The sequence below is a fragment of the Monopterus albus genome, unplaced genomic scaffold (assembly GCF_001952655.1).
Source record: "Monopterus albus unplaced genomic scaffold, M_albus_1.0 scaffold4.1, whole genome shotgun sequence".
Lineage (NCBI taxonomy): Eukaryota > Metazoa > Chordata > Actinopteri > Synbranchiformes > Synbranchidae > Monopterus > Monopterus albus.
The window spans coordinates 4,196,733-4,211,549 of NW_018127884.1; the positions used below are offsets into that span (position 1 = coordinate 4,196,733).

General features: G+C 41.4%; 1 protein-coding gene across 1 annotated transcript in view; it reads right to left on the minus strand.

Moving 5' to 3' along the window:
• apba2b (amyloid beta (A4) precursor protein-binding, family A, member 2b) overlaps positions 1-14,817 on the minus strand; it is a 54,233-nt gene that overhangs the window by 19,503 nt on the left and 19,913 nt on the right. The window contains exons 2-6 of the mRNA XM_020605757.1: positions 8,584-9,078; positions 6,876-7,894; positions 4,260-4,340; positions 2,671-2,710; positions 1,996-2,141 (exon numbers count right to left, since the gene is read on the minus strand). Of these exons, the coding sequence (XP_020461413.1) occupies positions 1,996-2,141; positions 2,671-2,710; positions 4,260-4,340; positions 6,876-7,894; positions 8,584-9,037 (1,740 nt within the window). The 5' untranslated portion in view covers positions 9,038-9,078. The remainder of the gene's footprint in view (positions 1-1,995; positions 2,142-2,670; positions 2,711-4,259; positions 4,341-6,875; positions 7,895-8,583; positions 9,079-14,817) is intronic.

The following is a 14,817-nucleotide window of genomic DNA, read 5'->3' on the forward strand; positions in this document are numbered from 1 at the left end:
CTAGAGACTAGAATGAACTGGCAAGTGACTGAGGAGTGAAACCGGGTAATATAGTGAGCAACCTAATCAAGTGCAGCTGGTGATAAGGGAGTGAGGAACAGGTGAACGTGATTAGTGTTAATGGGCAAGAGACAGTAGGAAAGGTGAGGGAGGCAGAGCGGCCGAGCAAACCGGACACTTTTATGCAATGATGACATGGTAACAGTTTGGTTAGGTTCAAACAATACCCCCTGACTTCTTCCTTTTCTCTCATCATAATTATTACTTTACAGTATATTCCTGTAATTACAATGACCATTAAGGGCTTTGCCACTTGTATCGAAACATATCGTTTTGGAGCCTCTGCTGAAAAGACTGTCTCACACAGCTACTAGATGTCGCTTAACATTAAAACGTGACTATTGATTGCGATAGCTGCTTGCGCTAGTGGCCTGACCTTGGCAGAACAGTCTCAAGAAGCTGAAAGTGTACCTTTTCCAGAGAGAGTGAAATTCTCGGTAGCTATTTCTGTAAAGTTGGACAAGCACTTTGGGCAGGGTATAAGTGATGACTAAAGCAATTAAACTCATCAAAAATAATGAGTCGAGCTCCTCTACTCTGCACTGATACCATCTACCGTATTCCTCTGGAACATCATCATCACAATAATATTAGAGAACAGCAGGGAGTGAGCATCAACAAGGGAAATACAGTATGAGGCTCACATGCCAGCACTCCCATTATCCCACTGGCTGTGTCAAAACAAGCCCTGTGGCCCAATATGGCAGGGTTCTTTAGCCGCCCTAAAAGATCACTCAAGGCTAATATACGACTATAATTCTTTGCTGTGGAACCAAACAGCACTGCTGCCCATATAAATTTTAGTAGCAATCTGGAAGTGAAATAAAATACCTCAAGATAACTACAAAGTACAAATGTAAAACGTTTAAACATGCTGAAATAGCAGGGTTTCACTTGTGTGCATGGAAATGCATCAGTTTCCCCCTCCAGATATGTATTGTAATGTATCTGAATATATTCTGATACTGTAAATCTAACATGCAGTATTAACCACGTCAAGCCACAGGACATACTGCCTGTGGGCCGTCTGTAAATTCTGAGTGTTAACAAAGCAGCCTAAACAACAACAAGGCAAAAGGTAACATGTTGGATCCTCTGGGGAGATGAGAGAGAATTGCCATAATATAAAATGTTGTTTTAGAGTGGGTCAGCAAAGCAACAGCAATGCTGCCTGTGAACAAGCACATCTCAGCAACACCTTCACAAGCAATGACGACAGAGGGAAATATGCTCTCAATAGCCATTTTCAACCATTTGCAGTTTTTCAGAATTCTAGAAACCCATCTATGTACCCAGGAACCAACGTCTAAATTTAGGCACCCAAAGCGTCTCAGCTCGAGTGATAGCACTTTCTGATCACTCAGGAACTACCAGTGTAGTTTTATCCAGCGTGTCAACAAAACCATTCATTTGTATAGTATGCAAGCATTAGTTACCAGTAATATAAATATTAGGACGAGAGATGTTTTAAATGTTTAATGATATTATAAATCAAGTTACAATATCGTGTTTACTTCACAACTTATTAAACATAAGAGTCTTGAAAACTGTGAATTACAAACCACAAAATGACTGTTTTTGTCCTCTGTAATGTTAATACTAGTGGCACCCACTAGTTAATTTTGTGAATCAAGGTGTACAGAAGTGGAACAGCTGTGGTATTTATGTTTGACTAGTCAGTGACACTGACCCTGCAGGCTCTGAAATACTGGAAAGTATTGCCCCTGAAGCTGCGACTCCATTTGAGCTCTCTCGTTCCTCTTGTTCCTAATAAAAAAGATTGTTTCCACTGCACAATCTTATCCAGGGTACTAAAACTCTCCTTTTTCCAGGGCTCTGGGTCAAAATAAAGGAGCGACTCTGATCACTGGAAATGTTCAGGACAAAACTGCAGCATCTGTGTGTGTTTGCATGTGACTGTGTGTTTTGGAGTACCTTGACCCTGCTGACAGCCTCCTGGGCCTGCATCATGCGAATGTTCTTGGAGGGGTTCCTCTCAGACAGCAGCTGAGTGGAGCCCAGGTAGTTGGCAGCAAAGATAATTCCATCAATTAAGTCTTCTGGCTCACAGGGTCCTGGGACTGTGCCAGGGAGAGGCAGAGAAGATGGTTAAAAAGGACACGTATAAGGACAAAGTGCAGTCTGACTGAAAGGTTTGTGTGTGTGGTAGAGACACTATTGTAATCACTGCAGTCAACATGCTGTGTGGAGAAAGAGCCAAGCACTGTTACTCTGGAGATAGAGATATGGTGATAACCGGCTTGGTGGAACCAAGCAGTGAGATAGCCAATGGCTGTAAGCTGATGAAGGTGTAGTGCTGGTGTGAGACTGGGCTGAGACTAATCTGTGTCTCTGATATGTAGATACGGACTCTCAGACACCCACTCTGGGACACAGTGTGCTGTCATGATCTGAAGGAGCAGACAGGCAACTAAACCCTTCACATATTATTAAGTTTAGCATCTGTCCTGAGGCAGGAAAGGAGCACTAGAAGAATTATATCACACCTTTGAGGGACAAACTGAACCCAAAGCAATGCCTGGAATCATTCTTCGCAATTACAATATTCTGATTCCGTCACCAGACAGGTGTGCAGAGAGATGAACTTACCATCGACAAAGCTGGGGAACGACGCAACCTTCTTTGTGGGCTGGAAAACAAAAAACAGGATATGACAGAAAAATTGTCTCAGATTTATGATGGAAGCATGCCTCTACAGTCACAAATAAACCAATCACAACATTTAATTCTGTCGGTAAAATATTAACAGATGTTATTCTTGGCTAGGATCTGCTATCTTAATGTACAGTTCTACATTCAAACAGCATGTGTCAGGTCATGAAATCAGGGAGAAAATCATTGGTTTGGTTCAGGCCTTGATTAATGCTCAAATCTTTGACATGATGCACAGAAAGGCAGCCGATTTGCTTCAAGTTAGGACTACATCAGCATAGAGCAAACCTCAAGGTAAAGGAATAGCCCATCCTGTAAAACAGTGTCTTTTTACTGACAGAGAAACACACAGGTTACATTTTATCTTTATTATCATTTTCATGACTGCAAAACAATGATTATGATTCACCTGACCTTCCAAAAACATGCACGCTGACTCTCCTATTGTGTAGGATTTGACTGGTACAGTAGCTGCTATTATTTGTTTTTTACCAACTATCTTGACAGCAAATCCTGCATGAACACAACAGTTTCACTCCAAAAATGACGTTATGAAAGCAGTTTATAAAGTCGACCTGCTACTACCATATTGTTTCTATGACCTCTCTCTCTCTCTTGCATTAATATTACTTTCTTCAGCAGGTAAAATGTGGTTCTGCTCGACTGCAGAGGTGTAAAACCTAGTTTAAAAATGGCTCTGGCCTTTACAAAATCTAGTCAGGTACCATATAGGTACAAATATGTATGTAAAAATGTAAAAGGGGGAGGAATTAATTACAAAGAAGAAAGGTACAGGGTCAGAAATGAATCATAACTGATACTCGATTGTATTGGAGAAAAACACCATTCTTTTTTTCTTCTTTTTTTAACTCAGAAAAGGTATAAATATTCATACATTTCTGTTATTATCCAGCAGAGCTCTACCTTAAAATCAAACAGTATTTCTACTGCTGCAGAAATTGCATGAGCCTTGGAGAAAGACACCGCAAAAGTGGGTGTAAAGGGAACACATCCACTCCACTAATCCACTTTACACATTGACAATAGCTGTGGGAGGTGGAAGAGATTGGATGCACAGTAAAGGAAGGAGGAGGACGCTACAGACACGAGATGGCCACAGAGAGAGCTGTGAATTGTTAAGTGATTCATGAGACTCATCCCACTAGATCTATTAGATCTTCTAACCTGCTCACGACAGATACAGAAGGTTTACTCAGCTCAAGGACAAAGGGATGTGGGTGGACCGTGTGCAGGAAGCATCCTCCCAGCAGACAACTCAGTGAAAAATGGCCCTAATAAAACCGCAAGCAGACTTTCAGCTCAATTGCAAGAACGCTACCACACTGTAAGCAGAGGACATGAGCTGAGGTTGTAATTAAACAATTACTCACTGACGCAGTCACTCGCATGTATACAGGCACACACAAACAACAATATCCTCTGTCTCAAGTGTAAATGACCTTGGAACAGATCTAAGAGATCAAGAAGGAAACACTGTGTCAGAATATTATCCAGCAACATCTTACTTCTGGTACATTGTTGTTCTCCAGGGGAACGTTGAGGTCGGAGCGCTGCTGTTTCCTCGGTTGCTCTGCACCATTGCTCACCTGGCAGGTCAACACAAAAGAACAGGTGCAAGTGACAAGGAATCAGAATAGAATAGAGCGGGATAAAACAAGTAAAAAGAAAAGTTTTGCCAACTCAAGCATTTTTTTTATTTCTGTTGCTTGTTGGAATGGGGGAACAGAGATTCAGAATCCAAATTCATGTGACTGATGTGGGAGGTTTAAAACGAGCAGCTAAGCCTGCTATAAACAACAATGAAGAATGTGTGAAAATCCTCTGGACCGATAATAAAGGATATTTCTTCTGTTTGTGCTGGTAATTGCCAGGGCTGATTAATTTGATCTTAACTGTAAAGCTTCCCTTAAAAGAACCCAAGCAGTCCTGGACCAGACTGCTGCTTTTGTCTCAACTCCCATCATGGTACATTCAGTACAGTACATTCAGGATATAATCACACAGATGAAGGACTACATTTATTCCCCGGAATATCCATCTTGCAATCCATGCATACTTGTTAAACCAATTGGATTACTGGCAGAATTGAAAGCCTCCTGCCAGTTAGACCTCATCCTCCTTGTGTGACAGTGAAATTCAGAGGAACAGTTCATGCTGTTGTGCATCTAGAATCTAAATTCATTATCACAAACATGACATTAGTTGCTTCTTTAGCAAAAAAAATGCTAAAAGTCCTGATTGGTATTCAACACGCTGCCCAACTCAGATGTGCAAACAACTATTAATTAGGTTTGTGATGCTTGCTAAACTGCGATGTTATACAAAACTGCATTCATGTACACAATCCCATGTGAGCATGCATTCATCTGTAATAACAAATCTTAGTGTACATGGAGAATTTTATCATCATTAAATCAACACCATGTTAATTTTAATCCATTAACATAATTAACATTCCTAAGACCACCTTGCAGAGGACTGGCAGCTTCTGCCAACATGCTCAGGAACAACAAACAGGAATGCATTAGTATGTTTGGGATTTTGTTTGTGTGTGTGTGTGTGTGTGTGTGTAATTGAGTGACTCACATTTGCACTGTAATTATTTATCAGAAGTAACACTAAGAAGAAGAGATAAAATCTCTTCAGTCTTTACAGCTGCTGGACACATGTCCATCTGATTCATATACATTTTTAGTCCTTTTAGACCAAAAATATAACAGAATTATAAATTCAGTTATACTCAAGAGTTTTAATAGGTTGTGAGTGGTCTTTAACACACTACTCTAATACTGCATATAGCACAGCTTTTAATTACTGATAGATAAAAGTAAACTATGTAAGAATGTGGTGGAATTAAACTAGAAGTGCCAGATCTGAACAATACAAGCATCAGAATATTGCTTTTTGAGGACCAACACTTTCCATCAGAAATGGGAGACCCACAGATGTGCTAGATTCCTATATGGTAGAGAGGGAATCTTCGTTATACTCCTAAACAAAAGGTGAACCCAAATAAAAAGGAATACATTTGACTGATGAATCAGGATATTATGGACCGCAAAAGCACTTGACCATTGTCTCATTGCTGATCATACCATCATGTCACAAATAATTTAATAACACTGACATGCCGATGGCTAAAACACACAGATCCATTTAAAATAAGACTACAATACTGTAATACATTTAGTTTTCCTCAAATATAACAACCTTCTGCTTTGTAACCCTTTTATGACTCCACATTGTTCAGTAAATTGTTAAATATTCATTGTCATGGTTCACTCCAGGTTCATGTGGAAATGGTGAACATCTCAACTGATATCAAAACGACCAAATCATCTAAGTGAGCCTGAGAGTCATCTGAATCTGCAGTGTACCGTACAGTCTTCCAATTAAATCGAGCTACGCTGGGTGACCCAGTTCTGTGCTACAAATGAGCTGCACACAGTTAATATACAAGCCCGTGTGCAACAGGTGTGGATCAGCGGGGCTCCCAGTCTGACTTTTAGAAGATCGGGGAGCTCTGCCTGGGTTTGTGTCTATTGATGTGTCTGTGCAGTGTGTGTATATTCATTCAGGTCTGTAAGAAGTAGGGGGAAGAAGATGGGGACATCTCAAGGTAACATGGGGGAGGGGCAAGGCTCCTGTGATTTTCTGGGTGGTGATGAGAAAGATGTCACTTGTTACTCATCTTCAGCTCCTTGCCACACAGATCTATTAATCACACCCAGCAGCAAGAGTCTCTGTTACACAGCATTAAAGTAACCTAAATATACAACCATCTTTTGCAGAGTCTGATCATATTAACACTGTTGTATTATTACTATTACGATGTCATGTTCTTCAGCTTCATCTAGTAGCCTTTGCCTGTACCTTGACTTCTGTGATTAAGCAATATTCAGTGGGAAACTCTTCAGTTAAAATATTCATAAACATGATTTGCATCAAAATTTAACCACATTAGCTATAAATTTAACTTTCTACAGAGCAAATGGAGAACAGTGATCTCTTGCATGAACCACAGAAGCATGACAGTGGGATAGCAAAGGATTCTATGTAAGGGGGTGACACAGAATTACTGTTTTAGCTTAAGTGATAAATGTGGACAATGTGAAACTCACCTGGTCCTGTGGCCATCTCTGCCTGTCTTCAGGGGAGTGTGAATGTGGCTTGAGGTCAGGGTTGTTGTGATGCATGGAGGGCAGATTCAGTGACTTGGGCCTGCTGTCGTGGCAGTGGTGAGCTGGTGGATATGGGGCTGCATCGGGCTTTGTATGGGGATAGTCACATGGGGTGGGGTCCTGTGCTAGCTCCTCTGGGCTTTGGTCAGTGCTGCTGCTTAGACTCCCCATGCTCATACTCATCTTGATCTCAGCAACAATTTGGTCAATGTCCTCCTCCGCCTCCTCCCCAGTCTCCCCTTCGACCACGAGGACTTTACGGCCACGATACGGAGAGACTCGCACCGAGTTCCCATTGTCCTCTGGGGCATAGTAGTCTCCAGTGTAGGCCCTTCCGTGTCTCTCCTCCTCATCACCCTCCTCATCTTCCTCGCCATTAGGACAGTATTCCTCGCTCTCCACTTCCTCTTCTTCTCTGGTGTGCAGTGTGTCTTGCAGGGAGGGTTGGTGGTGATGGTGATGATGGTTCAGGATCGGTTCTGGTCTTCCATTGTATATGTGTTCATCTGGATCTTGCTCCACCACCTCACAGCGAACCTCCCCTTCTTCCTCACCCCATTCTTCCACCCTGTGCCTCTCTCGTCCCACCCACTGCTCCTGCCTGACCTGACCCACCTCTCTCCACTCCTCCCTTGCCTCCTCGTCTCCCTCTCTCCACTCTTCCCTTACTCCTTCCTCCTCTTCTCTCCACTCTTCCCTCATTGTCCCCTCTCTCTCCTCATCTTCCACCCATTCTTCCTCTCTCACCTCCCCTTCACCCTCCTCGGTCCACCCTTCTACAGCCTCCTGGCACTCATCAGTGTGGGCTCCACCAGGCTGCATTGTGCCAGCACAGTCCCCCTGGCTACGGGTGTGGTTGCAGTCTCCCTGACTACTGCAATCCATACCTTCCAGGTAGCTGTCATCCTCTGGGCAGTATCGAATGTAATAAGTCACACCCTCATCCTCCTCTGCCAGTCCTGGAGGGTTTATGATCACAGACATACATGTTTCTCAATATCTGGGGCTTAAACACATTTATTCACCGTGTTACATTTGACTATCTTACTAATGTATCAGTTGGAAACCTAACACTGGGAGGCATGATATTCAAGTTTGTTTGAGGAAAAAGAAATGATGTTGTGCCCTGCACCCGAGTACAGTATCAGGCTGTTGGTCAGTTGAATGGTCTACTGCTTTGGTCTAGACTAAAATATCTCAACAACTGTTGGATGGATTGCCACTAAAATTTTTATAAATACCTGTGGTCTCCTGAAGATGAATTCTAATGCCATTAGTGATCCCCAGACTTTGTGTCTGGTGCTACTAAGCAAACATTAGCATACTAACACACTAAACTAGGATAGTGAACACGATAAGCATTGTATGAGCTGAATGTCAGCAGATCAGTAATGTAACTGTGAGCATATTAGCATGCTGATGTTGCAATTAAACTTAAAGTGCCACTGGCTCACAAAGCTGCTAGCATAGCTGCAGACTGTTAGTCTTGTTGGAGTTTAATTACCTGAATGATAAATGATTATTTGCAGCAACATTTAACTTCTTTAAGGAAATTGAAGCAATGAGAAGACTTAGTAATGCAAGATAATGAGAATGAAAGGGGAAAAAAATCACTGCTTACAATAATTATAACTGATGTCACACTCACCATCATCATAGTCTTCCTCTTCATCTGAGGTGTTGTTGATATAGTCAGAGCTGGAGTCATCATCCAGGCTGTCAGCTCCCCCGTGGAAGTCCGCCTGGTCATGGTCATCCTGGTCACGTTCATATTCTGGTGTGGAGGGTGTTGCTGGCCGCGGGTCCTCCAGTTCTGCATCTGCTTGGTTGCTGTACCGTTTCACTTCAACCTCTGCATCTCCATCCACCTCTGGATGATTGTGACCCGCATCTTGAGACTTGGGAGAAGAATATTGTGCCTTAGAGGAGTGGGGGATGGGTTTTGGATCATGTGACTCTTTGGGGTAGCGGATTGGGCGTTGCCGAGCAGGGAGAGCATCCAGATCACGTGACTGAGTAGGATGAGTGGTGGGACAGGAGGCAGGGCCTGGAGCAGCCATGCAGTTTCCTCCACTGGTCCCTGGCCTCTTCCTGTGAGCCATGGTTGGTGGCTTACAGGCCATGCATTGCTATTGGTTTGATCCTAGGAAAGAGACCATAAACACAGGGGCATAGCTTTATAACAACATCAGATATAACTGTTAATCCACCCATGCATTGCCTACATACATTACACCCATACAAACACAGTCCATTTACCTGTCTCACTCTTTTCCTATACTTTGCACAGCTGTATCATAGTGCCTAACAAAGCAATCTATCCCTGTAATTCATCTTGACAATCCCTGGTTTACTTTATCCACATTCACAGCAACACTCATTTTACTCAGCACAACTCTGGCTTTGAATACACAACAGGCTCAAGATACAGTACTGCTCAGGCTCATCTTTGGAACAATGGACACAAAGAGTGGAGGCTTTCTAAGCATACCACCTTCACATACACCAAAAGGGACACTGCCAGACAAAGAATCAATAGTGAAATCAAGATTATTTCCACATAGGTGCTGCACATGTGCACTAATACCACTGGGTTTGCTAATGATCAGTCAGTCAAGGTGTATTGACATTTTTTAATTGCTTTGAGCAAGAATGGTCAACCTGGGAGACAGAAAGCCTTCTCCTTCTGAAGACCTGGTGAAGTAGTTCAGGTGAAGAGACAAAATATTTCTAATTGTCGTTAGCAAGTAGCCTAACTACCTTCACAATGTGGTCTCAAAATGCAAGGAAACAAATTGTTAATTTTACCAGACAGCCCTTTTCTACGCTTTTTTATATAATAAAAGCAATAAATCAGACAGGAGATGTCTTTTTAAAAACCTTTAGGCATGTCTCTGAAATAATGAGAAAGCAAAACATCAACGTTAAAACCTAGTACTCATAAAATCAAAATTTTTCTGAGTAAGACTGAATATAGGCTATGAACAACACAGGTCAGCGCTGGTTATATTTACATTCAGAGCAACCAAGAGCAGCCTAAATGTGACAAGTGAGAAACAGATACGAGGCTTACTCTCCCCGTATAAAAATGAACCCAACAGGCATCCTATAAATAATTAATGTCACAAAAAACAATGCAAGCAAACCAGCACTCACACACACGTAAAGGGACTAGAGCCATAAAAGCAGATTATTATTTCACTGCATGTTAACAACCAACTAAAACAGTTTATGTGTTTTGTAATTCTCTTTCTCGTCCTCTCCTCTGGGCCTCGTCATCTATTTTGTCATCATCATACTCTGTTGTGCCATCCAGTTGCCATGAACAACTGTCCTCAGAGGAGTGTTGTTGCTGCTCCCCCCCCAATTTTCTCTTACCATAATTACATTTTCCATCAATAGTCACACTAGTTAATTAGCTCTACACAACCTAGCACAAATACAACCCCTCTAAAAACACACAAATATACAAAGGAACACACACAGACATGCACACACAGTTGGTTATTCCTCAGGCAGCCAAGTCACTGGATTAAGACTGCACCTCCTTGGCTCCATCCAAAGTACACATAGTAGGCTGACTGCCTTCAGTCAACAGAACTAGCCTGTAGGATTTCACTCCACACTTTTCCCAGTGGCCTTGGCTTTTCACATCTAGGAAACAGTGCATAGACTGTATGGCTTACCTGAGGTGCTTAGTTGGGATGTGGTACAGCGCTGGAATCCGATGTAACAACAGCACCACCCTGGCCTCCCTCCCGTTGCTCATCGAGCGTCCCTTCCCCTACCAGCTGCTACATACGTAGCAGGCACCTCCCTGAGTCCATCCTTCCTCTTCCTCCACTTTATATCCCAGCATCCTCCTGTAGGAGCTAAGCCCCACCTCATCCAATTCCCTAGAGTCAAGGGTAACGACTGGTAAATTTGTAACTGCATCCCCTGGGACTTGATACCCTTTGACCCCTCTTTGTTGGCTTCCCAGATGCTTAAGCCCTTGTTAACTGTTGTGGTGTCACTTAACTTCTGCCATATTTGTGTTTAACATATTTAAAAAAAAAATTTTTCCTGAGTGCCAATACAAGTATTGTGTAAATTTGGAAATCCCTTAGGTCCCCAGCCTGGTAGCTTTTCCCATAATTTGCTTTGTCTGATATATTTCAGATTTGACTATGCTTATTTAATCTGCAAGCATTTGTACATCTAGTTGCATCTGTTCATATCCCAGACAAATTCTAAGATTGTCCCACTACATCTCTGGCATAAATTTCAGACAAATTCATTAAGTCTTTGGGACTGCATCTTGCTACTGTAGCTTTAATCACAAATAAGTGAGTTTCTCCTGAGATCTTTTTTTTTTTTTACCCTTTGTCCTCTACCTCACGCTATTTACAAGCTGCATAAAATTGTTTCTTCATGCACCAGCACGTTTTTCCCTTAGTGCTGTTTGACCCTCAGCCAGACTCAAACCGATGACTGCAATTACATGCTAGTATCTCAAAACATACTCTGTCTTAATCTTATGTTCTTGTTGTGGATTCCTCCTATAAGATCTCTAAACTGGCCACATACATACACATACAGTAGATTATATGCGAGTCTCTCCGTGAAATGTTTTTTCTCCTGCCTAATGTTCCTGTTTGAGGAAGTTAAATTCATTCAAGGTCAGTCCTGGTATGATGATGTTTTATTTGTCTGTGATGTACGGTATGTGTAGTTACTGCATTTTAGGCCAGGGTGGAAACATAAGGAAAGCAGATAAAGACAGGACTGAAAGTAAATATTAAAGCAATTAAATCAGACCGAGAAAAATATCAGTGGTCTCATGTTTCAGGATGTTCTAAAGGGTGACTACAATCCGTTACATTAGAAGTTTCTGATACGCAGACCCCCTACCAATAAAACAGAACACTACTTCCTCTCCTTTGTACCATAAGGAATTAGACAATATAATGCAAGAGTCAAAAGGGGAAAACTGCAGTACTGTTGAAGGAATACACATTCTTAAACATGCACACAGCTCTGTTATAGTTATAGTTAGCATTTTATGAGGAATGTGCAGTATGTATTGTATTATTTTTAAACAGTGTGGGCTAATAATGACTGTGCAATATGGGAATGTTTAGGGGTCATGATCAGTAATGTAATTTCCATGAATGTGGATAAATACATTTTATGTTTGTGCAGCAATGTGCTTCTGCCCCATCACAGCCTGAATACAAATGGAGTGGTTGAATAAAATGAATCAACGATCGACGCAAAAAGAATCACAATCCAGCTGGCTCCATCTCTGTACGTCTTTCTACATCTCACACATACACACTTTAGAGCAAAAGTGTCTAAAGTGTGTCCACAGAACCACAGAAAACCATATACGCTCACACAAAGTATCAGTCTCTAAATGTAGGGACTGACTCAAACTGTTACTTTCATCAGTAAAAAAAAGACTGACACAAACACAAGCAGTACTAACAGCCTGCCTGGCTGCAGTCTCCCAGTTGTGTGTTTGAGGTGCAGCTTGGGACCACTTGTTCAGGGCTGTCTCTGGACAGACCCATTCATGTCTGCCACAAAGCACTTCAGCTACAGTAAGATAAGACTTTAAATTATCCTCACGCACTCCCCTTGTTTGGCAAGCATGTCTTAAAAGTTTGTGTGTGTGTGTCAACATAAAAGCAGGGCTAAGGAGAGGAAAAAAGGGCAAATGAAGCGATTCAAAAGCAGCAGATGGGTCGGTCAGAGTGCGGGCCGGAGGAATACTAATGCACCTCTACTTTGAATTCTGTTACAACCGCTATTCACATAAGTGAATCAGACATTCAGGCTTCAACAGATGAGCAGAAAAATTCCATGATGATAAAAGATTAAACAAAACAATTCATACCTTTTTTTTTTTTTACGTTGTGAGATAAAAATAAGTAACTCAACAAGCTTATTGTGAGAATAAATAAGTCTTATTTGGGTTTGGAAAAGTGATGATGAAAATTACTGAGGTCTAAAAGAGTCCAGGAAAAAACTGTTTCTTCTAAGGCTGGGGAATAATTCAGTACCATCATTTATCAACTTTAAGTGGAATCATCTCACAGTGATGTGAACATACAAAATGAATCACTCAGCAGATTTTAATTATAGAGCAGAAATTAAACTCGACATCTATCTGAAGAGCAGTGTTTCGATGTTTTCAGCAGCTGTTCATTTCTGATATAATGCACGTATCACAATTCACTCAACTAAGCAAACTGATCATTGATGATGTTTGCATACATTTCAGGTTCTGTGATAGTTATCAATATCAGAAGACTTGTTAATATTGAGATATTTCAATAATATACCCCACCACTGTTTTATATTCATGATTAAGCTGTTCAACAACTCCAATAGAAACTGATGGAGATTTGCTCAGTTTTTCCACTCTGCTCCACTACATGAAGGAATTTTAAACAAAATGGAGACTTTACACTTCATGTCAGTGCACATGACATTGTAATGAGGCCTGTGTGAAATGACCAAGTACAAAGAGATTTAATTCATTCTAAACTGTTTTTCTTTAAAACCCCAAAGGTTGGTCTAATAGGCATGAAAGAAGCCAAATTCCACCCAAAATTCTACATGCAATTGACAACAAATTGCTTTAGTGATTGCCACTGGAAATCAACTGGCAAACCCACAATACACTACCTTGCATTTAATACACTCTGCTAGGTTTTTGTGAGTGCCTAAATGATTACATTATACATGTTTTTCTATACTTTTTGGGTTCAATCTTACCCCTGCTTGCGGCTCAGCTTTTCACAGTGAAAGGAAAAATTGAGGCCTGTCAGCTGAATTTTGAAGTCAAAGCCCAGTGAACACTGATAGATTCACTATGAGTTTCTAGAGAGACGTTGAGCATGAATGGAGAGTTTTCTGTTTCATTTCTTCTGAAAAGGGAAACCTGGCTACAGTACCTGCTGCTATTCGGCACAGAAGAAACTGCCGTTTCAACTGAAGTGTGCTCCCTCTCTCGTACAAACACACTTGCAGAGAAAAAAGCCGGCCGGTTCCAGATGTTCCTGTTCTTTAAGGGTCTAAGGCACTGCATTGGAGGATAAACTCACCTAAACAAACTTAAGCTACACCTACAGTAACTAGGTGTAGAATAAATTAAACCATTCTTTAAGGCTGACAATTCATGTTAGACCTCATACTGAATGATTTAAGTTACTTAAGGTGTTCAAAGGGCCATAGCACTAAGGCAGGCATTCAACATCAACTCTGGTTCTACTGAAGTCACTGATTTGCTGGGACATGCTGGGATAGTCTCCAGAGCCTTGCAACCATGATAAAATAATGATGTTATTGTCAGGACTAATGCACGGGAAGGACACAGACAGAGGAACTAGTTCTAAGTAGATCCTTTTAATAAAGGTAACGGGACTAGGAGACAGAGAAAAACTAAAAGAGCTCCACCTGACAAGGTAGTTAGGTAGAACTTTAGCATAACAAAGTATCGACAGGCCTACAACTCAAAGTTCAGTCAGGGAACCAAGTAAATAACTCAAAAGCACAACAACCGCAGAAGAAAACTGAGAATACCACAAACTGCTAATCTCTCATTTCAGTTAAGGCCACTTGTGATCACATGATCTTGTAAACATTTTAATTGTACAATATTTCCACAACAATGAACATGTGTTAAATTGCATACTAACCTTTCAATGCTGAGTTATGCAGCTTGTAAATAAAGAATAAACACCCTATCGAAGACAGACAGAGCAAGAAAATGAGTTTCCTCTCAGCTGTCTCATTGAGATTCAGCGTTTGTTCTCCTTACAGTCTCCCACTCACTCCAGGACGACAACAAGAGTGCGATGCGGGAGACAGGAAGGGAAGGAAAGCAGAGACT